This window comes from Papilio xuthus, unplaced genomic scaffold, assembly GCF_000836235.2.
Source record: "Papilio xuthus unplaced genomic scaffold, Pxut_1.1 DF827679.1, whole genome shotgun sequence".
In the NCBI taxonomy this organism is placed as follows: Eukaryota; Metazoa; Arthropoda; class Insecta; order Lepidoptera; family Papilionidae; genus Papilio; species Papilio xuthus.
Window position 1 is genome coordinate 928666 of NW_013530970.1, and position 26178 is coordinate 954843.

General features: G+C 34.7%; 3 protein-coding genes and 1 long non-coding RNA gene across 4 annotated transcripts; 1 reads left to right on the forward strand and 3 right to left on the reverse strand.

Moving 5' to 3' along the window:
- The first annotated feature begins 4615 nt into the window (after positions 1–4615).
- On the forward strand, positions 4616–25634 carry LOC106117920 (uncharacterized). Its single transcript, XR_001227901.1, has 3 exons — positions 4616–4751; positions 4857–4858; positions 25611–25634. It is a non-coding gene; the product is annotated as an uncharacterized LOC106117920 (long non-coding RNA).
- On the reverse strand, positions 8383–12383 carry LOC106117917 (carboxypeptidase B-like). The gene is made up of 7 exons (XM_013312432.1): positions 12272–12383; positions 11449–11661; positions 11156–11249; positions 10721–10822; positions 10116–10331; positions 9424–9849; positions 8383–8815 (listed from the first exon to the last, which is right to left on the reverse strand). The coding sequence occupies exons 1-7, from the start codon at positions 12349–12351 to the stop codon at positions 8636–8638; spliced, it is 1311 nt and encodes a 436-aa protein (XP_013167886.1). The 5' UTR covers positions 12352–12383; the 3' UTR covers positions 8383–8635.
- On the reverse strand, positions 12599–16271 carry LOC106117918 (carboxypeptidase B-like). The gene is made up of 7 exons (XM_013312434.1): positions 16158–16271; positions 14932–15144; positions 14450–14540; positions 14239–14340; positions 13554–13769; positions 12988–13413; positions 12599–12812 (listed from the first exon to the last, which is right to left on the reverse strand). The coding sequence occupies exons 1-7, from the start codon at positions 16241–16243 to the stop codon at positions 12642–12644; spliced, it is 1305 nt and encodes a 434-aa protein (XP_013167888.1). The 5' UTR covers positions 16244–16271; the 3' UTR covers positions 12599–12641.
- On the reverse strand, positions 16720–20147 carry LOC106117919 (carboxypeptidase B-like). The gene is made up of 7 exons (XM_013312435.1): positions 20065–20147; positions 18747–18959; positions 18472–18565; positions 18296–18397; positions 18006–18221; positions 17186–17611; positions 16720–16878 (listed from the first exon to the last, which is right to left on the reverse strand). Exons 1-7 carry the CDS (start codon positions 20139–20141, stop codon positions 16720–16722), a joined length of 1287 nt encoding a protein of 428 aa, XP_013167889.1. The 5' UTR covers positions 20142–20147.
- Positions 25635–26178: the final 544 nt, after the last annotated feature.

The following is a 26178-nucleotide window of genomic DNA, read 5'->3' on the forward strand; positions in this document are numbered from 1 at the left end:
TCAAGAAATAACCTAGTCCTCTAATTAAAAGTTTTAATTAAAAAGTTGGGGATGAAAAACATTTTATGAACAAGCGTAAAAACAGTGCAACATAAGTCAACCGTGTATTGTGAACAAAGTAATTCTAAGTTGTAACTTGAAATACCCTTATAAAGGTGTTTCCACACTGATGCTAACTATATTTACTTGAATTTAAGTCATTTGTAATTTTAATCAGTTAATTGAATGAGTAGAGAGTCGGTGGCTCAGGGGTTTACTTGACTTGCAATCTGCAGGTCCTGGGTTCGAATCCCGCCATGTACCAATGTGTTTTTCGATTTCCTATTTACATATGTACATTTATCCGACGTTCTTACGGTGAACAAAAAACATCGTGATGCAACCTGCACATATCTGAGAAGAAATTCAAAGATATGTGTGAAGCCAACCCGCACTTGGCCAGCGTGGTTGACTATGGCCTAATCACTCTTAACTGAGGGTAGGCTCCGAGCCCCTCGGTGGGGACGTATAGTGAGCTGATGATGAGTAAATTGAATACATACTTCTTATTTATCCAGTCTCATTGCAGTATACAAAAGGCTTATTGAATCGGAGTATCTCGAAGTGATTCTGTTTCAGTTTATTTTTATCTGTTTATTAATTAACGACTAAACCTTTATTACAAGTCGAAACAAATGTATAGCGAATTGTGTAAAGTTTACCAATATTATAAATACAAATATTTAAATGGATGGATAAAAGTTTGTTAGAATGTATCTCCAGAACGGCTACATGGATGTCCCTGTAATTTGACACAGATAAAACACAGTCTGGAAGAACAGATAGGCTACTAAGTTTTTTTTTTTAATTTCGTAAGGACGGAGTTGAGGTTGACAGCTATTAACTTTTTTTTACTATACTTATAATTCTAAGTGGCCGGACTCAAATAAAAAAATCAGTAATTTACAATATATCCAAAACAAGGGAAAAGCTATTTAAAAATAGAATGTAGAGTTGGATGCAATACTTCTACACTGTCCTTTATATCGAGTAATTGATTTACAAAGTTACTTCGCAATACGTGGAAAGCTTTTAGTCGAAAGGCGAAGAGGTTAATTATTCGGACAGAGTGCAACAATGTCGTGTCTACAGAATATAAATAATTAAATAGCTAAAAACACTATTGTTTGATTTAGTAACTAAAAAACTGACTGACTACACACACACACTTCGAACAAGAAATGAAATCGCATGACACCTCACTAGCCAAAATGAGTAGGCTAGGTTACAGACGGTCACAATAGAATATATCATGTATTGGTAGAGCCCGCAACAGAAACATGGAATGGGTGCACGAAATTACTGGTTCGTCCAGTGCAATACCACGACCACTAAGACAGGCGTGAAGTGGAAACAATTCCGCGTGTCGTCTGATGAGCGTGTGTGCTAGAGGACTAATTATTCTTATAAGGAAACGGTTGATATGTTAAGTTTGGCGAAGTAGGAGATGCATAGGAAGGGAAAATATCGTCTTTCTGTGTGTCCCCTCCTCCAACAATTATAGTTAGGCAACGCATCAGCAACTAGAGATGTCTATAAGCAATTGTAATGTTAAAAATCGTACCGCAATTTAGATAAAAGTGGAGATAATATGTGTACTCATTAAATTTATAACAGTCAAAACGATGTCGTGATTATGCCGTATTTTAATGACTTAAAACCCAATCCAAATTGGTAAAGCGTAAAGGTATGAAAGGTTGGTGTTAAAAGCTCAATTTACCGTTGAAGTGAACCGTAATTGTGTGGTCTCAGTGTACAAGTGATGTAGACACCGACGCCGATCGACCGGTAAATTGCGTGTTGCCAATATTGGCGTATTTGTGCCAACAATGTTTGCCAATTGTTTTGACAACTAGCTATTCTCAGCACCTTTATAATAAATACTTTAGCGTAAGGGTACATATATTTATTATATTTAGTATTATTTTATTATGAATTTTAATGTGAATATGATAGCAATATCTTTTATGCAAGCTATGAAGAGGTCTTAATATGATTTTTTTAAATATCGAACAACCAATGGCGATGCTATACCAAACTTTCGCCCGAGACTCCGTCCGCGACCAATTAAATAAATAATAAGTAGCCTATGTGTTCTTCCAGACTATGTCCTACATGCCAAATTATATCAAGATTCGTTGAGGCGTTCAAGAGATACCTTCTAATAATCACCCATCCATCCAAAGATTTGCATTTATAATATTAGTAAAACAATTAAGAAACTAATAGACAAATGGATGTTTAAATGACGTTATTTCGTTTTAACATAAATATCATAGCAACATTCTCTAGGGAATGTGATACGTGATACTTGTTTAAATGATCGTTGTGATTAGAAGATCGGGATTTTGTAGACAACCTTTGCTAAGTGACCGTTAAGTCTCCTTTGTTGAACTAACGAACCTCATTTGTACGCATTACAGATTCGCTGAGATTAAAACATCGTAATGATTCTATGTATAGAAATATCATTAATTAAATTGAAATAAATGAAAATGTTGAAGAAAAAATTATACGGAACAAAGATAAGTACTTGGTTAGAAGTCAACTAGAGCGTTACGTTTTTGAACTAGAATAGGAGTTTAAATAGGAGCTGCCCGCGACGCTGTCCGCGCTAAATTAAAACAAACTTAAGAAATAAACTACATGTTCGTCCAGACTATGTTCTACTACGCCTAATTTTATCAAGATACATTGAGGCGTTCTGTAGATACCTTCTAACAAAGACCCATCCATTCATACATCCATCTATTCATATAAACTTTCGCATTTATTATATTAGTAAGATGATGAGAGCGAGTATTGGGTGAACCCTAAAGTCAGATAACCCAATAGGCTGACAGCCTTTTAAGACAGCCAAGAGTTGGGTTCTGATTGTTTTTGTTCGCTGGGTCAGAGCCTTATCAAAGAGAACGACTGACCTAAGTAGTAATCCTATGAGTTGTCACACATCATGATACTAAAAATGTAATAGAAGATGATCTGAATATCATAGAAATATAAGTTAAAACACAATTTTTAAAATTTAATTGGCAATTAAAGCGAGCGGCATCTTTTAACCAGTACTCGGAATATTTCTGAATCGAGTGTTTCTGGCGCTATGCCAGCCACTGATTGATTAATATCTAGCTATCGAGCTCGCAGTAAACCGAGCTGTCGCAGATTAGACCCCGTTTCCACTAGCGCGTCTGACAACTAGTGATTGCTATGAGCAATTTATGTACCGTTTTCACTGGTGCTGCCGCAACTTAGGTCCGGAAATGTGCTTGACCTTTTAGGAAAATATATTTCTAACTGAATAAAACTGATGAAATGTAAACGATGGATTCTCAAATGAATATTAACTTGACCAAAGTTATGCGTTGTTTAAGAAGATTTTTAATAAATGGACAACCAACATTATAATATATATAATTGTACATAATATTTATACATAATTGTATTTAAAAAAAGTTATGCTTGGAAAGTAAGCATTAGAAAAAACATAACGCATAATGCGATTTTATTGTATGTTTTATTAATCTCTTTCTTTTTACAGTCTCTACCATGAGATTCTGAGACCAAAATCCCATTTTTAAATTTCTTTTTGCCAAAGATAATGATAGGGATGGCGATTTATTCTATACAAATTGAAAAGATTTAGTAAAACATCGTGAAACCTACACATATTGGAAAAGAAATTTCAAAGATATCTGTGAATTCCCGGGAGTAAAAGGCGGCGAGACAGTCACGTTCCGTCTCCCGAAAGTGAGTTGCGGAGGTTTATTTGGCCACGTCAAATCAAGTTCCGTGGTTTCTGTCTACACCTTTAGGTTACAGGCCTGAGTTGTGTTATACTAGGTCTCAGAAACCAACGGTTTTTTTTTAGTATATTTTTAAACAATAAAATAACATGTCAGTTTACATGGTTATTGTTGAAAACTGTATTCCACAAACTGTTCAAATATCGTTTACGAATATCACTAAATAAACGAGAACGGCATAAATCAAATAGATGAATGAAAAACAAAATGGTCGGACATCGTGTGAATTCGACATGAAAAATAACATCGACTCTATTTTGATTCCTGTAGGGGTTTTTATATTTTGATATTTTCATCGGTAGAATTATAATAACAAATACCCAAATTGTATACAAGCGGTCGAAATATTTACATTATTTGTGTTGATTCATGCAAGCAAATACAATAATTTTACAGACCTATACTTTCATTCTTTTCTTTATAATAGAAAGTTGTAGGAGTAGCCAAATAAACCGTAATAAAACACAGTCTTTTTTTTACTACTTACTTTTAGACAGTATTATAATCCTTTGGTGCGAATGACGTGCTTTCGTTACAAAGTCCAGTGACAGAATGAATAGTGAGGGGACACAAACATCGACATTTTAGTAAGGCTAGGTTGGGTCAATACACTGTCACATTTTCTGATTTTCTTCCTAACATTACTTACTAATATTATAAATGCGAATCTGATATATAAACACGGCTAAACACTCACGTATATACGTCCGGTGGCGGCACCGACTAGTTTCGAGCCCATCGGGGGCCCTTCATTTGGATGAGTGGTACTGGTATTATTTCGCGGACGCGGCCCGTCGCTCAATGCGCGCCTGCGCTCTTAGGGCGCGTCTTGAGGGGGCGGGGGGCGCGGGTTGCGCCGGCGTCGTCGACGATGTTGATACCAAAGCGTCGGTGGTGTTGTTGTTGAAGGTGAGCGACGGGCCGCGTCCGTGTTTATATATCCGTTTAGTATAATGTCTCACGAAAGTTTGAATAATTTAATAAATGCGAATGTTTAGATTGATGAATGGATAGTTGTTTATAAGAAGGTATCTCTAGAAGGGCTCAATGGATATCTATGAAATTTATAGAAGAGATAACATAGTCTGGAAGAAAACATAGGCTATTTATTATGTTTTTTAATTCCGTGCGAATCGAGTAACGGGCATAAGTAATTTGCTTATAAAGCATGTTTATGGCTTTCCGACAATATCATCTGCCAGTATGATTAACATAACCTTTTTAAACGTAGGTTTTTAGCTTTGTTCTAAGAATGAGTTTACTTATTATACCAAAGTATATTAAAATATATACCTATTTAGCGAGACTTTTATCTCCATTTATTGTTATTAAGGTAAGATTTATAGGATTTATTTGCATGTCGATAGAAATAAAACTGCATATTAGAGTATAGTTTGATTTATTCGAGCTTGTGTAGAGCAGTCGATCATAAACTCGCTTTTAGACAGTTCTGCAATAATTGGCAGTTGTGATTTGTGTTCACTGGATTGACAATTTTTCCTGTTGTAGCTGCGGACGTATATTTCCTACCCACAATTTTATAACTAACAAAGATTAATATCCAAATTAATGTAATTAATTATCATCTTTCACTGTACTAAAGCATACCATCATTTGACATTCTTATAATACTAATATTATAGATGCGAATGTTTGGATGGATGGATGTTTGTTTGAAAAATCTCGAGAACGGCTGTATATGTCGATATATCGATGAATTTTGACGCAAATGTAGAACATAGTCTGGAAGAACACATAGGCTACAGATTAAGTTGTTTTTAGGGTTACGTACATCGTAAGGAAAAAAACGGAACCCTTATAGAATCACTTTGTTTTCCGTCCGTCTGTCTGTTAAGACCCTTTTTTAATATCCTCGGACGGAGCCCCGGACAGCTAGGATCTAAAAAAATAACAACGCATCTGCGGATCCTCTGGTATTGCTGATATCCATGGGCATCGTTGAACACCTCGGTGTTCCTGTTGCTTGTTAAAAAAAATAAAAGAACTTTCTTAGACATAGTAAAATCGTAGGTCAAGGAATCCATCAAAAGTAATCGAAGACGTTTCCCTTTGCTTTGGTCGCGAGTTTGTTTACGAGTTGGAAAAATGTTTTGCTGAAACTCATTAAAACTTTATCTGGCTCCAAATCGATTCATCTTGCCGCGACTTGACATATTTCTATCTTCATTGTAGGAGATAAGTTATTACCGAAAGTCACTATTACATTTCTATGAATTCAGAAAAAAAACCTTTATTGGACTTAATTGGATGTTTGGAGAAATATAAATATTTTTTGTAACTCGTAACTCATTGAAGAAGATAAAATAAACTCCATTTTTGGTACTACTATGAATATATTTCCAAACCTCTACGACTTAGGGTCCTTTAAGAAGCGAGCTTATCACCACCTAAAAGGTTCCTCAGGTATTGCTGATGTCCATGCGCGTCGTTGAACACCTCGGTGTTCCCGCTGCTCGTTTGCCCCCTTCTGTTATAAAAAAAATATATAGCTCCATACATTTACTGCATACTATTCTTTGTTACTTCACTAATCAAGTGGTCATTCTGTCTATGTCCTTCTAACAAAATCCAATTCCTCTTTAATAATGCAAAAATAATTATATACCATTTCAAATAATTTTCCCACACAGAACATAATTATCTTCGTAATATTTCGATTTCTTTACATCGTAGTTTTTGCGCAAAATTAAGATATAACGCAACACGTTGTACAAAGTGCCGGGTAAATTATCAGCTTGCAACAAACGAGCCATGAGTACCGTAAACGTTCAACTAACGCAGGTATAATCCAATTTGCCAACGCGTTACCGACGCGTTACCTACGCCACATAAACGGTATTTCGGACGGAGTCGATTGCCGTATTTTCCTAAATTACCAACCTTTGGGTATTATGTTATGAGCAACTTTTACCTTTACCCGTGTTAATAGAACAGATCTTTGAAAGTTATTTTTGTAGAACAGATTGTGCGGGATAAATTAATAAAGTTTTTATTTACATAATTTTACCTCTTAAGATATAATTTAATTAAATTAAACGCCTGATAAAAATTTAAAGCAAATAAGTAATAATGCCGACTCTTCTAAAAAATTGGGCAGGGCGATTATTATCTATATAAATTTTATTAAAAAGCATTTTAGAAGTTTTTTTAATTCGGAAAAATTTAAATTATTATTAAATTAAATTTTTCCGAACTTATAAATTTTAAATTATATTATTATAAATTAAATGATGAAATAAGACATAATGCAACTGCAAATTTCGTATGACGAAATACAGTTAATTTAAATCACGTTTCAATCGAAATCGGCTCCACTTCAAAATGGCCGCGCGGCACGTCCACTGGATTAGCATCTGTGATTCATATTCCAATTTTGAATGTAGGCTTGCTCTATTTTTTGACGTACATATAATATGGTCTATCTGATAATTAAATATATGAACAGCAAAATGCCGTGTACTTTCCTCGTGTTGTACTTTTTTTTTTAATAAATGGGAATGTTTGGATGGATAGATGTTTGTTAGAAGGTATCTCCAGAAGTCCTCCATTGATCTTGCTAAAATTTGGCACAGATGTAGATAAAAAAAATTAGTCCTCTTTCCCTTCTCACCCTTTTTCTTATAAGGAAGGGTGATGCACGGGAAGGGAAAATATTTTCTTTCTGTGCATCCTCTCCTCCGAAAGGTAGGCAACGCATAAGCAATTGCGTATGTCTATGGGCAACGGTCACTTCTCTACTTTAGCGATTTCAGGTGACCGGTCGCTCGTTTGCCACCTTATGACATAAAAAAAAAACATAGCGTGGAGGAACTAGGCTACTAATTAGTATTTTTTTAATTTCGTGCAGTGTTGCGGGCGGGAGCTAGTATTTTTATAAAGAGTTGCATTAAGTTATATTTAAACAATCTGTGATCGTTATTTTTATAAAAGATTATTACTTTTTATACCAAAACTTTTGCTATAAAATATTAAAAAGGAAATTTTTTCGCGATCAAAGTTTTGCAAAAAAACGTCGAGAAATTTCTTTCACTTGTAATTCTTCAACTTCTTTGTAAAGTAATTTTCGATGTTGTTGGCTGCCGATTAGGAACGAAATTTCTGCCAATATTTCTATATATATTGAATTCAATGTTTTGTACAATATTTACGTGTTTACTGTAAAGTTACAAATGTATATAGTAACTTAAAAATGTTATGCGACATTTAAGCAATTATAAATTAAAGACTAAACTGAACTAAAAAAAAAGATATAAATATAAAAAAAACATATTAATTAAATTATTAAAATTTTCGTAAGACATTATAATAAACTTATATAAAATAAAAACGGCTAAACACTCACGTATATTCGTCCGGCGGCGGCACCGAGTAGTTTCGAGCCTATCGGGGGCCCTTCTTGAGGGTGAGTGGGACTGGTCTGGGGCGGCCCGTTGCGAGTGTTTAGCCGTTTTTATATAAGTTTAAAACAGGTCAAGTTAATAAAGTAATTACTAAAAGTAAAAGTATATTTCTTACAAAATTAAAAAAAAAAAACATAGTGCTAAAACTGATATAAAATTAAAAGTAAGAACTCCACGGATTAATTAACATTACGATATCTTACTGCAACACTATTATGGTACTTTTCATATATCTTAGCGGCTTTAAATTCTGAATCGATGCACAGAACATAATTTTAGGTGTAGCGGTGGATATCGGGATGCGGGGGGAGGGCAATACGCAGCGCGCACATGACCTTGAGCCGCCAAGATATTTGAAAGAACTACACAAAGTTACTGAACAGAATTACGAGTATATCTTCGTGTATAAAACAAGGCACTGGCACGAGCTGAAGCTGCGATTCCCTTCCAAGTCTCTGCATTGATCTGCTCTATGTATTCAGGTGGTACTCTGAAGTCGTATCTTAAGAACTCTGGGAGTTCCAAAGTGTAAGCGTATGGAACTCCCACGTACTGAAAACAAAAAAAAAAAGTATTATGCAAGTTTCTGGAGAAAAATAATACTTTAAATGATTCTGCGGATAAATTCAATATGGAAGATGCTAACTTCGGATTCAAGCCCGGAATTTTAAGCTCTATGCGAACTATTGTAACTTTCCCTTCTTATATATAAAATTCTCGTGTCACAATTATCGTTCCCATACTCCTCCGAAACGGCTTGACTGATTCTCTTGAAATTTTGTGAGCATATTGAGTAGGTCTGAGAATCGGCCAACATCTATTTTTAATCCCGCGTTGACGGAGTCGCGGGCGACAGCTAGTGACTCTATAAATTTGCCGCCAATCAATTAAACATCTATTAACCGTGAGTTATTGACACCAAAATTCCCGTTTAAAACATATTGTCATCTCAGTTTTGTCAAAGATGAATAACAGGGATGACCAAAACGTTTTATACAGAGTTTTTTTAACAAAATATTAAATTATCACAAAACAGGATTATATAGAGTCCATTACAATGTTTTTTTTTACCTTTGGGTACAAAATATTTCCTAAAATTACGAGATTGAAACTGTTGCAACATAGTTAATTGTAATCAAAGAAGAATTAAAAATACTGACCTGCACATAATCTTGTGCACTTCCAGACACTGGATACAAAAGGTGCGCACTGTTTCCTACCAAATAGTGCGGAGCTATTGGCAACTTGATAGTATCTATGGCTGCACCCATCACTGCTCCAACATAATGCAGTTCCACCGCATTGGGAGGTAATGTTAAATCATCATACCCAAAGAGAATAAAATTACCATAACTATGGATATTTAAATATATCTGTATACGATCCAAATATTCATAGACTATATTACGGATGTATACCGCTTCTATTTCTGAGAATGGTTCCGGACCAGGGTATATATCAGAGCAAGAGTTAGAAGAAACACCGATAGTGTTGAAGGATATGTTGAAGTTTCGATTAGCGTCCACTCCGTAGCAAGTCGTACTGATTTCTGGTCTGTATGACCGTGTTCGTCGCCATAGACGTTGCTGAAAAAAAAACAATGACAATCAATCAATGACCTATTTATGGACTGGCTATAAGGTGTAAAATTTTGTGCCTATTTGATTTTCGATATTTTGTAGTGGTGGTGTAGATTCGAAATAGTAATATAGATAGAATTAACTGTCTCCTTACATCAACAGGCGCCTTTAAATGAGCAAAAGAAAAAATAAGAAAGAACGGAATTATCTTCATCTAATGTATAAAAGGCAACATAATCGGCCAGTATTTTTTGTAGTAAAACAATATTTACATCAGTATGACTGAACACGTAACCATCAGGATTGACTATCGGCATTATAATCCAGTCAACAGTTTCCAGTAAATCACGTTCATCGTTCCTCAGGTCCTCAAGCAGTCTGTGCATGGCGTACAGAGTGACTGGAGTTGTGACCCATTCGCGGGAATGCATCGTTGCGTCCATGAAGTAAATAGGTTTACTGGAATCCGTAAAATTTGTGGTGGATATCTGAAAAAGATTAGAAAAACAACTTCAAGACTGTCTTCTATACGATGTTACTCCTCGAACCAAGACCCAGTTGGTAATTTTACGAGCAACGTAGGCAGTTTTTTGAATCGATCACACAAAAGGATTTGTAATAATTTCGTTTTTAATGAATAGAGGAAAGAGCGCATGAATCAGGGAATCTCTTCCACTAAAACATATACTCTTTCTATCCGTTCCTTATAAGAAAAGGGTGGGAAGGAGAAGAGTAACAAAAACCTTTGCATCATTTATCGGGGACATGCGATATTCCGTCCACTTGATGCTTGTCTTAATCAATTGATCTGATTTGCAGATCAGACATTAACTGGAAATTATTGTAGTGAATTATTTCATAGAAATTATTAACAAACCTTTAAATATTTAACATCGCGTCCTTCAAAACTTGGTCCTGCGTTCACAAGAGTCGCAATGTTTGGATATTGAGTTGCAAGTCTTTCCATATAATCGTTTACCTATAACATACGTACACTTAATTTCCGTCAGTATTCAGATTACAAGATCGAATAATATTGATAACTCATAAGTATAATATTTAAAACTATTTCACTTTCTTGTAAATTTTAGTATCATAAAAACAATGGCTACAAAGGTGGAGGAAAACCAAAGAAAGTATGGATGGATTGTGTGAAAGTGGATATGCGTAAAAAGGGTTGGATTCAGATATGACTGATAGAGTTGTATGGAGGAGTACCTCCTGAGGGATAAGAGCAGGTTGATGATGATACATTGTAGTAACCTCAAAAAGGATTTAAATAGTTTCATTATAAAATAAAATTAAGTTTTACCTCTTCATAAGTAGGGTAGTCTTCAAAAGGAACCATTTTACCGCTTCTTCGTCGTTTCCAATTAGATATCGCTTCATCATGATCATCCAGAGCTCTAAAATTATAATTTTAATTGAAAATTACTCTCAAGAACTATGACAAGGGGTTAACTGACTAGTCTCATTACTTTATCAAATGTCATATACATTCTGTGTCAAACCAAGGACTCATAGTGGAGAATTGTGACATGGGGAATCCAACTATATGAAAATGTGGTGAGAAATTTGATAGTCTACTCAACTGTAATAACATACTTAACAACATCTGCTAAATGGACGTAATGATTTATTCCATTATAATCCAAATGATAAAGGAGCTTAGCTTCATTTTCCTTTGAAACCATCACGACAGCATCACGTAAACCCACAGCACCGTGAGACCAAACGTCCAAATCCAGATTTAAAACAAGTTCACGAAGAATATTTACATCTGTTTGGTCACGAAGTTTTATCCCATGAACTGTAAAACTGGAAATAAGTGTAATATTTATTTATTAGATTTAAAATGCTTAAATGAATCAAAAGAATTTCATTCACCGTTGGTTTTTGATATCAAAATATCGTCGTCCCTGTCATTATCTTCGACAAAACAGAGATAACAATATGTTTTATACAATGATTTTGGTCTTAGAAACTTATTATTTGCGTAAGTTAATTAGTTTTGAGAGTTTTTATATCCGTTTCATCGTCACCATCACGTATGAGTGAGTCTTCAATTTGAATGATGCTCTCTGGATAGAGTTTAGTTTTTTTTTTGTTATGTATGATAATATTCTCAATAATATATAACATACTTTCGTTATATATTTAATATTAAAGTTAATCGATAAGGTAATCGTGGTATCAATGTTATCTGGACAGGAAATAATTGTAGTTATTTGATATGCACTTAGTTTTTAATATTCATATAAGTATATTTATTAAACTATTAGACTATTTAAAATAAAAAAAAAAGTCATCGATACAAACTCATAAACTACTGAATTGATCATCAAACTACAATACTACTTCATAACATTTATGTCTCATGATATCCATGTTATGGATAGTAAGCGATGGAAAAACCCATAAAACTCACCCCCTGTACACGTCATTTTTACCAGCTGTTGTAAAACTGAAGAGTAGCACTATACCTATAAATGATAATTTGGTCACCATCTTGCTCCAATTCTTACAAGTACAATACTGAAGTGAACTATATTTTACATCTCTGTAGTTATCAATAGTGATATAGATTATAAAACTTCGTTCTTTGAGATAGTGTCAATTTATCAGCTTAGAAATTATTAATCATAAATAAAATTGTACGCTACTGTTTACTTCTGTGTAACATAATTGTTTTTTTCTCGTTTTTTGTATTATAAGATATACGACAGTAAAAATGTTCAAATAAGAAAAACAGAAATGTTTTAGTACAAATATTTATTACAAATCACTATCATCGTACATCAACTAACAATATTCAACCGCGCTCTGTAATACTGGAGTGATACTCTAGCAGATGCTGCTATTCCCAGCCAGGTTTCTTCATTGATTTGCGCAATGTATTGAGGAGGTACGGAGAACGCGTATCCATAGCCTGGTAGCTCCAAAGTGTAGGAAAATGGGACACCAACGTGCTGAAACAATATTAAAGATAAGTAATTTATTTAAAATAATTTCTGGAAGTTTCAGGAACAAAACTGATTATAAAATATTTTGACATTCGCAAAAACATTATTGCTATCTCTATTTCTCCAAAGAGAATGAGAGGGATGGCAATATTGTAGTTGTTGTACCGTTAGTGAAACTTACTTGTCCGTAATCTTGTGCACTTCCAGATGACCCGTACAGTACCAGAGCACTGTTTCCAACCAAATAATATCCAGCTTGAGGTAACTTCATAACATCTATCGCGGCTCCCATAATCGCTCCCACATGATGCAAATCTATTACATTAGGAGGCAGTGAAGTGTCTCCGTATCCATAAAGTATGTAGTTACCATGGCTATGGATATCTAAATACATTTGTATGCGATCAATATATTGGTGAAGGATATCTCTGACGTAGCCAGTTTCCCTTTCTGAGAATGGTACATGACCTGGGTATACATCTGAGCATGGGTCAGAAGAAACACCGATAGTGTTGTGAGATACGTTGAAGTTACGGTTAGCGTCGACTCCGTAACATGTTAGGTTGACTGATGGGTTGAATGACCTCGTTCGACGCCAGAGTCGTCGCTGGAAGAACAATTTTAATAATTATTAAGTCTACTCCATACTTCGATAAGGACATCACTAGTTATCCAAATTGCTGTATAAGTTCTGCAGAAATTAACCCTACTTCAAGATAATTTAAAGGTAAAAGACCTAATACTTACATCTATATGAGAGTATTCATATCCATCAGCATTCACCAATGGCATAATAATCCAATCAATATTGTCTAAGAGATCCCGATCCTGGGAACGTATATTTTCAACTAATCTGTGTATAGAATACAGTGCTACAGGAGCGGTGACCCATTCACGAGCGTGCAGCATTGCGTTCATGAAATAAATGGGCTTTGAGGTATCTGTAAAGTTTGTCGTGGAGATCTGAAATAAATATGACGAATTATAATAGCTGGAAGAGGAAATAAATTAGAAGGCAACATGGAATAATCTTGGTTTACATCGATAATGAAGAGATTTTGGATTTTCTTTTATATCCTAATGTGGCAAACGGGCGAGCAGCCACCTGAAATCGCTGAACTAGCGAAGTGACCGTTGCCCATATGCATACGCAATTGTACATGCGTTGCCTACCATTAATCGACGGAGGAGAGGATGCACAGAAAGAAAATATCTTCCCTTTCCATGCATCCTCTCATCCGGAAAGTCCACTTCCACTTCCCATCCTTCCCTTATAATAAAAAGGGTGGGAAGGGAAAGAGGATTAAATTAACTTCAAGCCTGTCTTCTGTGTGGTCGTGGTATTTCACCGGGCGAGCCGAGCCAACTCGTGCGAAGATGTTAAAGCGGGCTCTACCATTGTTAATTACATTTCAATATTCTATAATCTTACCTTTAAATATTTGATACTGCGTCCTTCGAAACTAGGTCCAGAATTAACTATGGTCACAATATCTGGATATTGTGACGCAATTCGTTCCAAATAGGCATCAATCTAAAATATATCTGATTTGGTGTTTTAAATTGTAGACTTTAACACTTCATGATAAGATATAATATATATAATTGATCAACCAAATATAAAATTGGTTTTAACTGCATACCTCGTGGTAACGTGGATAATCTTCAAATGGCACAGCATTTCGTCTGCTTGCTTTCCAACGAGATACTTCCATATCTTGTTCATTTAAAAAGCTAAAAGCAGATTAAAAATAATTTAAGGCTCTATACTATTAATAGAGTGTCGGTAGCTCAGGGGTAAAGTACTTGACTTGCAATCTGCAGGTTCTGGGTTCGAATCCCGCCATATACCAATGTGTTCTACGATTTCCGATTTACATATGAACATTTATCCGACGTTCTTACGATGAAGGAAAACATCGTGATGCAACCTGCACATATCTGAGAAGAAATTCAAACATATGTGTGAAGTCAACCAACCCACACTTTGCCAGCGTGGTTGACTATGGCCTAATTACCCTTAACTTAGGGTAGGCTCCGAGCTCCTCGTTGGCGACGTATAGTGAGCTGATGATGATGACTATTAATAGGCACAACTCATCTGACTGACAATTCATCTTGTTACCTTGTTACTTCTTCTATATGTAGATAATGAGAAATGTTATTCTCGTCTAATTGTCTAAGGAAATCCTTTTTGTTCTCCGATGACACCATTACGATGGCATCACGTACACCAGGGAAGCCATATTGCCATAAATCAACATCTAGTGATATCACCATCTGTTGTAGAACTTCTTGATCACCACGATCTTTGATTTCAACGCCGTGAACGGTGTATCTGTAAAAACCGTGTAAAAATTTCTTAAGACATATGTTTCTTTTTTTTTGGATAATATCCATTAGTTATCATAAAGAAAATACTATTATAAAAAGGATCTTGACAGACAGACGGACGCACCACAAAGTGACCCTATAAGGGTTCCGTTTTTTTCCTTTCGGGTTACGGAACCCTGAAAATAAGAAATGAGAAACAATTTTTTACCGACACTCATTATAATATATACTTATTACTAGCTGTCGCCCGTGACTCCGACCGTCATAAAAAAACTGATTTAGTAATCTATGTGTTCTTCTGTACTATGTTCTACATCTGTGTCAAATTTCAGCGAGATCCTTACAACCGTTCTGGACATGCCTTCAAACATCCATTCATCCACCCATCCCTCTTTTTTTTTTTTTCAGAGGGGAATGCTTTATGCATACTCCGCGCCCCGGGGGGGACGCGGTAGTTATGTGGGATTCTCCTCCATAGCGGAGGCATACCCACTAAACCCCTCTGTTCCTCCAACGCATCGGGATGGGACCACGGGCACGCTTTCGCTCACGTCCGCGGCATCCACCCATCCCTCTACCCATCCATTCGCATTTATAATCTATTATGTTATTTTCCTTATTTAATTCTATTTTTTCTCATATTATCCTAGATATCAGTACCAGACATCTTTATAATCAGTTTTTAAATAGATTAAACATAACATCGCAACCTAATTATTATCTTCATTGATAATTTACTTGTACTTCTTTACATTTAAAAACTAACATCACTGTTTTACAGGTGACGGAGCTAAGAAGCTAAAGATATACCTCAAGTTAGCTAATAACAATAAAGTATACTAGCTGTGGTCCGTGAGGTATTAAAAACAAACTTAATAAGTAGCTTATGTGTTCTTCTAGATCATGTTCTACATTTAAGCCAAATTTCAGCGAGATCCATTCAGTCGGTTTGCAGATACATTTAAACGTACATCCATCCATATAAATATTCGCATTTATATTAGTAAGGTAACTTACCCCAAATACACATCATTCTTGCTGGCTGCAGATGAAGCAAAAAGCGAAAACAGAATTATGAAAATAATATTATGAACATCCATCATTCGTCAAATAACACGACGGAGTAATTTAATTTTAATTTTATTATCTAATCCTAACCTTATCGATTTTGGCACCGTCTTAATCAAATTGACATCAGCAGGCTTTTATACAAAAATAGCTGTCGCCCGCGACACCGTCCGCACGGAATTTGAATACATAATTAATAGCCTATGTGTTCTTCCAGACTGTATTTTTCATCTATGTCAAATTGCAGCAAGAAGCAACCGTTCTTCGCCAACGCATCTGCGGTTCCTCTGGTATTGCTGATGTCCATGCGCGTTTATTGTGTTAAAAATGCAATTTCTGAGCTGGTTTAAGGGATTCATAGACCACTGTAAAAACAGACATGACAAATCTCTAAAATCCTTGCCGAATTATTTAACCTACAAACTTTTACCTTTTGTAATATATATACATAAGTAAAAACAAAAACACAGAAAACAATATTTTAATTTTTAATTATAAATATTAAGTTTGATTAGTTTCGATTTTGATAATATATTGCAGACACACGAGCGGAGGCGACGATTCCTTGCCAAGTTTCTTCAACCATCTGTTCGATGTATTGCGGTGGAACGACGTGCCCATAACCGTGTCCCGGTAGTTCTATTGTGTAGGCGAAAGGAACGCCAATAAGCTAGAAAAAAATAGATAGATAAGTAAAGATATAAAGATAAATTCCAACTCAGATTAATTAAAATACTTTCTTAAACTACATGACTCGTGTCTACGAGAATGAGCCTATATCTAATATATAATAATATAAATGCGAATGTTTGGATGTCTGTATCTCCAAAACCGCTGAACGGATCTCGTTAAAATTTTGCCTAGATGTAGAACATAGTCTGGAAGAACACATAGATTACTTATTCCTTTTTGTTTAATTTTGCGTGGACGGAGTTGCCGGCGACAGCTAGTATGTTACAAATAAAATTATTGATTACCTGTCCATAATCTTGAGCTGTGCCAGATGTTCCGTACATTAGAAAAGCACTGTTACCAACAATATAATATAATGCTTCCGGCAATTTTTGAACATCAATGGCTGCTCCCATAACTGAACCGACATGGTGTAATTCTACAGCATTTGGTGGTAGAGTGTCATCACCATACGCAAATAATACGTAATTCCCTTGACTGTGAATATCAAGGTACACTTGCATACGATCAACGTATTCATGAAGAACGTCACGAACGTAGCCCATTTCTACTTCAGAGAATGGACTGACTCCAGGGTAAATATTGGAACAAGGATCAGACGATACTCCGATGGTGTTAAATGATACATTGAAATTGCGATTGCCATCAACACCGTAGCAAGTTTCACTCACTGCAGGATTGTAGGAGCGTGTACGACGCCATAAGCGATCCTTAAAATAAACAGATCACTATATACTATAACCTTACATTGTAAATTATTAAAAGCGTCGGTGGCTCAGGAGTTAAGCACTTGACTTGCAATCTGCAGGTCCTAGCTTCGAATCCCGCCATATACCAATGTGTTTTTCGATTTCCGATTTACATATGTATATTTATCCGATGTTCTTACGGTAAAGAAAAACATCGTGATGCAACCTGCCTATCTAAGAAGGAAGTCAAAGATATGTGTGAAGTCAACCAATCCACTATGGGCCAACATGGTTGATTATGGCCTAATCACCCCTAACTTATAGTAGGCTTCAAGACCCTTGGTGGGGACGTATAGTAAGCTGATAATGATGATCATAAATTATCAAAGTCGACTATTGCTTGAGAATTGCTTACATCAGTGTGACTGTATTCATAGCCATCAGGATTGACTAACGGCATGATTATCCAATCTGTGCTGTCAAGTAAATCACGCTCATTACTTCGTACTTCTTCGACCAGTCTATAGATAGAGTACATCGCTACAGGTGTGGTGACCCATTCACGTGCATGTATCATAGCGTTCATGAAGTATATGGGTTTACTTGTGTCTGTGAAATTCGTTGTCGAAATCTGTAATGTTATAAATTGCTTTAAGTTTCTAAAATACTAATAATCATTGGTCAAACTTCATCACTATAGCTTACCTTAAGGTACTTAACATTTCTCCCCTCATAACTTAAACCTGCGTTAACCAAGGTGACTACTTCTGGATATTGTGCTGCTATTCTATCTAGATAAGCGTCTATCTGTAATATAGATATATATTAATTTGAGTATCATGACTTCAAATTGGTAGCATTAAATCATATAGTAAAACCACCTCTGTATATCGAAGATAATCTTCAAATGGGAAGCTTCTAGAATTTCTTCTGCTTCGCCAAAATTCCACATCTTTGTCATGTTTGTCGAGAACACTGAAAATTAAAAAAAGTTTCTAGTCATACTTTACCTACAGAGGGGTTCGATCCTGCTCAAATTAGGGATGATTACGTTTTACTTAATCAACCACGCTGGTCCCCTAAGATTGATATAATATACATATATTAATTTCCTCACAGGAGGCTTCGAAAATTGAGGATTAGGAAAATCAATTACTTTTGAACGTTGCTAAAATGAAGGTAATGTTCTATTCCATTTCTGTCCAGTGTATCCAAAAATTCTTTCCTCTTCTCTTGTGATACCATGATATGTGCATCGCGTTGCCCAGGAGCACCACGCTGCCAGAAGTCCAAGCCAAGTTTCAACTCCAAGTCATAAAGGACGGAAAGATCAGATCGATCTTGTAGATGCACGCCGTGGACTGTATATCTGCAAATGATTTAAATAATATCGTCAAAACAGCTTTGTGTTACTCTTCATTGTATCTTTCATGTGATGTAGCGATTATCCAAAAACTCACGAGTATGGTCAACTGAGAAAAAAGAAACTGAGGAGCGATAAATTGATCGAGAATAAGAAAGAAGAAAGCATGGTCATGTATCAACATTTAGTATTAGTAAATCACCCAAAAGATATGAGTACGCAGAAGACTTTTTGACATATTAAAGACAAAGATAAAAAAGATAAGAAAGAAAGAAAGCAAGAAAAGATAAGAAGATAGATGTGAGAATCATATTGTCATCGGTTTTGCCAAAACAAACGGACCTTTAGACTGTTTACTTATTATTATTTTATTTTTAAATTTAGAATGTTTTATATTTTTCTTTCTTTTTTATGATGCTAAAATGCTCGTAATTTTTAACTTTTATTATTTTCCTTAAATATACCGTTCGTGCGTTTCCTTCGTCTATATCGGTTAATTTGTAAATTGGTATAGTTTAGAGAGATTTACTTGTTTGTCTAGGTTCACGAATTAATATTCGGTTACCTTAATTAACCACCTGCCATTATTTATCTTCACGCTACAGGTCGACAGGTGCAGACTGCCGAAAAGCAATTAAGTTCACCCTGTGTAAGCTGGTTTAATAAAGACCTTATAGTCTTTAATGTAAATAAAGTTGCATGTACACATAAACAAGCATAATTGTTCTTTAAGATGATATTTTAAAATAATAAAAAGAAAACTTTTAGTCGAGGAAAATAGTGTAAATTTTTTTTTCAATAGTATGAGGCGGCTGGTGTATACGCAACGATTTGATAAGTAATATAAAAAAAATAACAAGAAGAAGAGATGGGACCTATTATTTTGAAACCTTAGGTTTAAGTTGTACATCCCACAATTAATTAAGATGCTGGATAAGGGAGTCTAAGGGTCCGCGATATTTTTTGCTTGTTGTTTCTCTCCAACCAAAATTTTTCCCTTATGGAAGCTCCTTGAGACCGGTCAATGACTCTCGCTTATAAAGGTTACTTGCTTATCCAGGTCCGACTGTATTTTTATAACAACAAAATGCGTATATTACATACAACTTACCCTGCGTATAAATCATTTCTTCTTGCAACTGCATAAGAAAATAAAGGAACAAAAAATAACAATCGCCAAATATCCATCTTGAAACTGAGATACAAACTCTATTGATCGTCAAAAAGCGCCGACACAATATCTTGATGTTATCTGTGTATTTTAGATTACATTAATCATGTGTATCTATAGATCTATTGTTTTATTGTATTTATCATTATTGCTTTAATATAGTTTAGATAAATTTATACAACTTAAGTTTTTAAAATGTACGTTATCATTATTCTTATTGCTTTTAAGTAGTCAACAAAGAATTTTCTATTGCAATTTTTAAAAAACTTAACTTCACGACGATAAATAATAAAGTCGATAGATAAATGTAATTAAGAACATAGTAATTCTCATATCTTCAAGAAATTCAACCTTTTTGTTTTAATGTAACAATTATGTGGAATTAAAATATTGCATATGAAAAATCTAAAGGCGCTTGGCACGTGCGGCTGCGCAATTCCTATCAGGTGACGCATATCAAATGCAGTAATGCAGACATTTTGCGACGTTGCCGCTCCGACAGATGTCAACCGACACTGTTTCCAGCTAAAGTATTCCGATTACACTTTGACACCCGAAAGTTGAACCAGGTTGAATATAATTTTCTTAATTTCTTCGCATGAAATTTAAATAATATAATTAAACAGTCTAACAAATGTAGTGACGAATTGCAGATGAATTTGCAGAAATATTTTTATAACGAATATCTAATAATAAAAATAAACGTTTAGGTATAAATATTATTGAATTCTACACAACTATGGTGGGGGAATCAGTTGGTTAACAAATACTTTTGCAGTTATCTTTGCCTGCGTAGTAAGTTGTGGTACTTTAGTGTCACGTTTATAATCTGAATCAGTGTTTCAACTGTGCGAGCGAGATAGATTATGTCCGCAGAAAGGGACAACACAGCAACACATTCGCGACAGTCGTGTTTCGATGAAAGAGTGGTCATTATTTACGTTTTTTGTGTTATAATTCTTGTGTTGTAAAAAATGTTACTATCATTTGAAGTAATTGCTACATTTGGCGTATCAGCGGTATGTATGATTATATTATCAATAACTTTTATATCAGATTATATTGATTTTATTGTAGGTTAGAAGTTATTTGTGTTTTTGATTGTGAACATAATTTTTGGCTCTGACAAACGTAGATAAGAACAATACGTGCTGTTGATGTGATACGAATAATATTATAACATGTTCTCCTTGATTGATACTTGTAACACTTTTTACGTAGTTAGGAAATGATTTGATATAAACTATTGTTATGAAATTAAGCCATTTGTTATTGTTTGTTTATCTATACAATTTATTAAACTGTAACAATTATATTTGGTACATTTTACTAAAATTACGCGCACAATGCGCTTTATTCATATAAAATTTCGGCAGATTATTTCATAAACCAAACTAAGGCTTTACTTTTTATTTCTAATATTCTAAACAGATTAAAAATAACTTCCTAAAAGGTATGGCTAAAGGGTAAAAGGTTTACCTTAAACTTTTTATTTTTTAAGCGATTCTAATTTTTGCTTAAAGTGTGATAATATATTTGAGAAATAAAAATAACAAAGATTAAAGATAAGTGACTCTTCATGAGTTACTATTACCGAAACAGTAAAAAAGCGGGAATTTTGATAACATTGTTTTTTTTTTTAAAACACTGCTATTCATGTTTTTAATTAGCTGAGACGTAATGTTTTGTACAAGTGCGAAAACTCCCGTCTCGATAGAATTTAATTACAATTATCGAAGTATGATAATCTAGATATTAACAAGGATATAATCAATGCTAATAAGTATATTGTGTTAGGAAGAAAACCCGACACTGCCGGTGTACGGGCGCAACACTAGCCTTACTAAAATGTCGACGTTTATGTCCCCTCACTTATCATTCTGACACTTGACTTTGTAACGAAAGCGCATCGTTCGCTCCAAATTATTCTTACTAATCTCTGAAAATTGTTTATTATTTTTTAATTCCAGTTGGTGTCATTCAGCGTGTTCAGCGTATTACTCCTAGCAATAGTCAGTAAAAGTGGCTTATTACAAGTAAAAGGGAACAAAGAAGTGCTCACTAAGCAATTCCTTAGTGAACATCTCCTACGACCTCAAGATATGCCAGCTCCGACTGCTCCAGAAATAACACCGTCTTTCGCACGTCGTTTATTATTACCACAAGCTTCCTAAGTGTTTATAAAAATGTAATTTTATTGGTGCTATGTCAACTATAAAGAATCTTAACTCTCGTTTATTAAGTCTAAGTATCTTTAGTGTAGATTTAATTAGAGATATCTGCATTAAGGGGATATTTAAATTACTTAATTATGCTTTAAAATCATTCCTAACAACAAATTGACAATCTTTTTTTTCTAATTATATGCTTTAAGTTAATTTTAGTTAGGCTCTATTTAGAATAACGTTAAAGCGTACTACGTAGTCCAGGCCAAACTAAAATTTGTACGCAATACATCTGTAACTTTAATAAATTAGTTCAAAAAAAATCTTATAAATTTAACTACTTGAGAAGTGGTTATTAGTCAAGGTCAAGCCATATTAGCTCTTGCTATCGATCTTAATACGGTACAAATAATGAAAATTTGGTACTTAATTAAATTTTAAGATATTAATAATTATTAACATGTGTGTGATAAAATACATTTATAATTAATAAATTGTTTTTTTAGTATGGTTTTTTTTATTTGTTCAGTCGATTACAAAATTATGTGTTTGATTAAGTTTATTGTATTATTTACAAGCTATCGCCAGCGACTCCGACCTCGCATAAATAAAAAAAAAATAGTAGCCTGTGTGTTCTTCCAGACTATATATATATAAAAGAAAGTCGTGTTAGGTACACTATTTATAACTGAATAACGGATTTACTGATATGGTTGAAAATTGGTGAGGAGGTAGCTTAGAGCCAGGAGACGGACATAGACATATTATACTATTTTATTATTTATTTTTTTCGAATTTATGCCTTGAAGAGCTGCTTTTTATTTAATATTATAAATGCGAATGTTTAGAGGGATGTGATGTGGATGGATGGGTGTTTGAAGATATCTCTAGAACGGATTTCAATTAAATTGGGCATACATATAGAACATAGTCTGAAAGAACACATAGGCTACACTAATTAAGTTTTTATATACCCACGTGGACGGCGACAGCTAGTTTATAATATTAGTAAGATTGTATGGTTGAAAAATTGGGGGGAAAATAGTCAGATTATAAAAAATATTTTAACAATTTATCTCAAAACATTTTGTTCAATTTCTCATCTCAAACAATCTATCTCGTTCAAGGCGAGCCCTTAATTTATTTTTCGCTTGGGTTTGTGTTAATTTACTTTTGTCAAGGTTCGCAGATTTTGCGTTGTTAGCTTAAAAATGGGCGAGGATTACAGCAGGTGCGATTTCAGAAGAGGAAAATGTCGGCGGTTATTTCACGGGACGGCCCAATTAACTTTACAACACTACCGGACGAACAAACGGGCGGTTAGAACGCGGCGTTTTTTTAAATCATACCAAGTGTAATAAGGTATTTCTAAACCAATACGACTTAGGGACCTTCAAGAAGCGAGCATACCATTTCCTTATAGGCCGGCAAAGCATATGCAGTTCCTCTGGTGTTGCAGAAGTCCATGGGTTTCGTTGATCACCTCGGTGTTTCAGCCGTTCGTTTGCCCCCTACTCTTATAATAAAAGTTTTAGTGTAAGTCTAAAAAACTTGAATCAAATCATGTACTATAATAAGTCTCATGCTGAACAGATCTACACTTAAATAGAATTCATTGGCATATCTTCCATATAGAGATTGCATTTTGACATTTCTGACTGTGAAGATTTTTTTTTACGTAACGCTAAATTAATGATTTCGACACAATTGCTTCAAACAAAGTGATTATATTCTATCATAAGTAGATTTAAAATAGACAAGTATTTCCTCTAATATTTATAGAATTTAAATCTTATTCTTTTTTAACGTGCGTTTTTTAAACGCTCGTTAATATAATGCAGTCTTCTCTTAAATTTAATACGTTAAAAGAGGTTTTGTTTTACACCTTGTACAGTCAGAGTTTTTATTTACGCTGCATTGTTGCTTGCTTCTTTATATCCACTGTTATTTCGTAATTATTCTTTACATTTAAGGCTAGAATGTTGCTTTAAAATGTCCTACAGAAATATATATTAAAATACAAGCATACACTTTACGCAACTTTTAATTTAAGAGTTAAGTTATAAAATAAAACATATAAAAATGTTAGAGTATGGAAGTCTCTGAGGTGGCTGAAGAGCGTCGGTGGCTCAGGGGTCAAGCACTTGACTTGCAATCTGCAGGTCCTGGGTTCGAATCCCGCCATATACCAATATGTTTTTCTATTTCTGATTGACATATGTACATTTATCCGGCGTTCCTACGGTGAAGAAAAACATCGTGATGCAACCAGCACATATCTAAGAAATTCAAAGATATGTGTGAAGTCAACTAACACGCACTTGGCCAGCGTGGTTGACTATGGCCTAATCACCCTTAACTTATGGTAGGCTCTGAGCCCCTCGGTGGGGACGTTAGTGAGCTGATGATGTTGATGATGTCCACGTAGGCAAGAAAAAACAGTCCATTTCTACTCTATTAGCAATCAGTTGCAAGTAGTATATGAAAATAAAACGGATTTCCATGTAAACCGAACAGTTTTGAAGGTTATAGAGAACTCATTGTAGCCTATATACCATACATAACATTAAACTTTCCTGGTTTTTACTATTATAACGTTCGTAAGACGGCTATCTTTAATTTTTTTTACTACAGCACTACATCTGTCAACCCGTGATGGCGCATGCAAGTGTGTCGAAATATCGGTCGCTCAAACAGCTCAATCGTTAATTGTAGCCTTATTCTAGACTGTAATCTATCTCCATACATAATTTCATTCAGATCCATTCAAATGTTCGACAGTTAACAGGTAACAAACATTGAACAAACAACTAAGCTTAATTTAACAAAACAAGAATTAAACGAAGTGCCTACTATCAGCTAATAAACGACGGTACTTAGGCTTACCGGATTATATTTTTATAAGCTCTTTTAACCGTAATTAAAATGGAATAGAGTGCCGGCGAATGTAATCCTTGACGGGTCCATTATGTTTTACATTTTTAAACGTCAGAATTATCACAACTTTATTATTGTTAGGAGAGTATTAACACAACAGTGGTGTAGGCGAAGCGCGGATTTTTGGATTTACTCGAGCGTCGCAGTTAAACATAAGAGAGGATCTTGCATTCAATAGAGTACTATAACCACAAATGTATCGCCCAATCTAGCGCACTTTAGTATTTATACCAGTTTTTTTTTATTAAATTATTCAAATATTCGTGAGACATTATAATAGACTTATGTATATAGAAACGGCTAAACACTCACGTATATTCGTCCGGTGGCGGCACCGACTAGTTTCGGGCCCTTCATGAAGGGCCCCGATGGGCTCGAAACTAGTCGGTGCCGCCACTGGACGAATATACGCGAGTGTTTAGCCGTTTTAAAATTAGATTTTTTTACTTAGTATTTGGACTACCCTAAAAGCGTGATATGGAGGAGTAATCGATTGGAAGTAACTGTCCTTCCTTAAGTTTAACTACCACGCTCGATTAAATCCAAAAATCCCCGCTTCGCCCCGTCTACTACACGAAATAATAAATTAAAAGGGAAAGTAAATTTGTAAAAAGAATCTTTTATTATGTTCTTGTTATGAAAAAGGATTAAAAATATAAAAAAAAGAGAAGCTATTAGTCAAGAAGATTTGGAGTATTTCTTACAATGTTAAATATACGTACCCCTTCCTTTCTTTTCTGATAAGTCCTAAGCGATCTTAAAGCTGAAGGGAACGCTTTATCGACGCCATACTAATCCTTCTCGACTTTCGTAATCTTTATGAATGTGTTTGACTTATAAATGAACAAAATGTGTGAAGGCAAAAGTCTTTTATGCCTTAACCTCGTATTATGTTGCTGATTACGTAGATTCTACTATGTACGTTTTAACAAGCAACACATTTTTCCCTTTA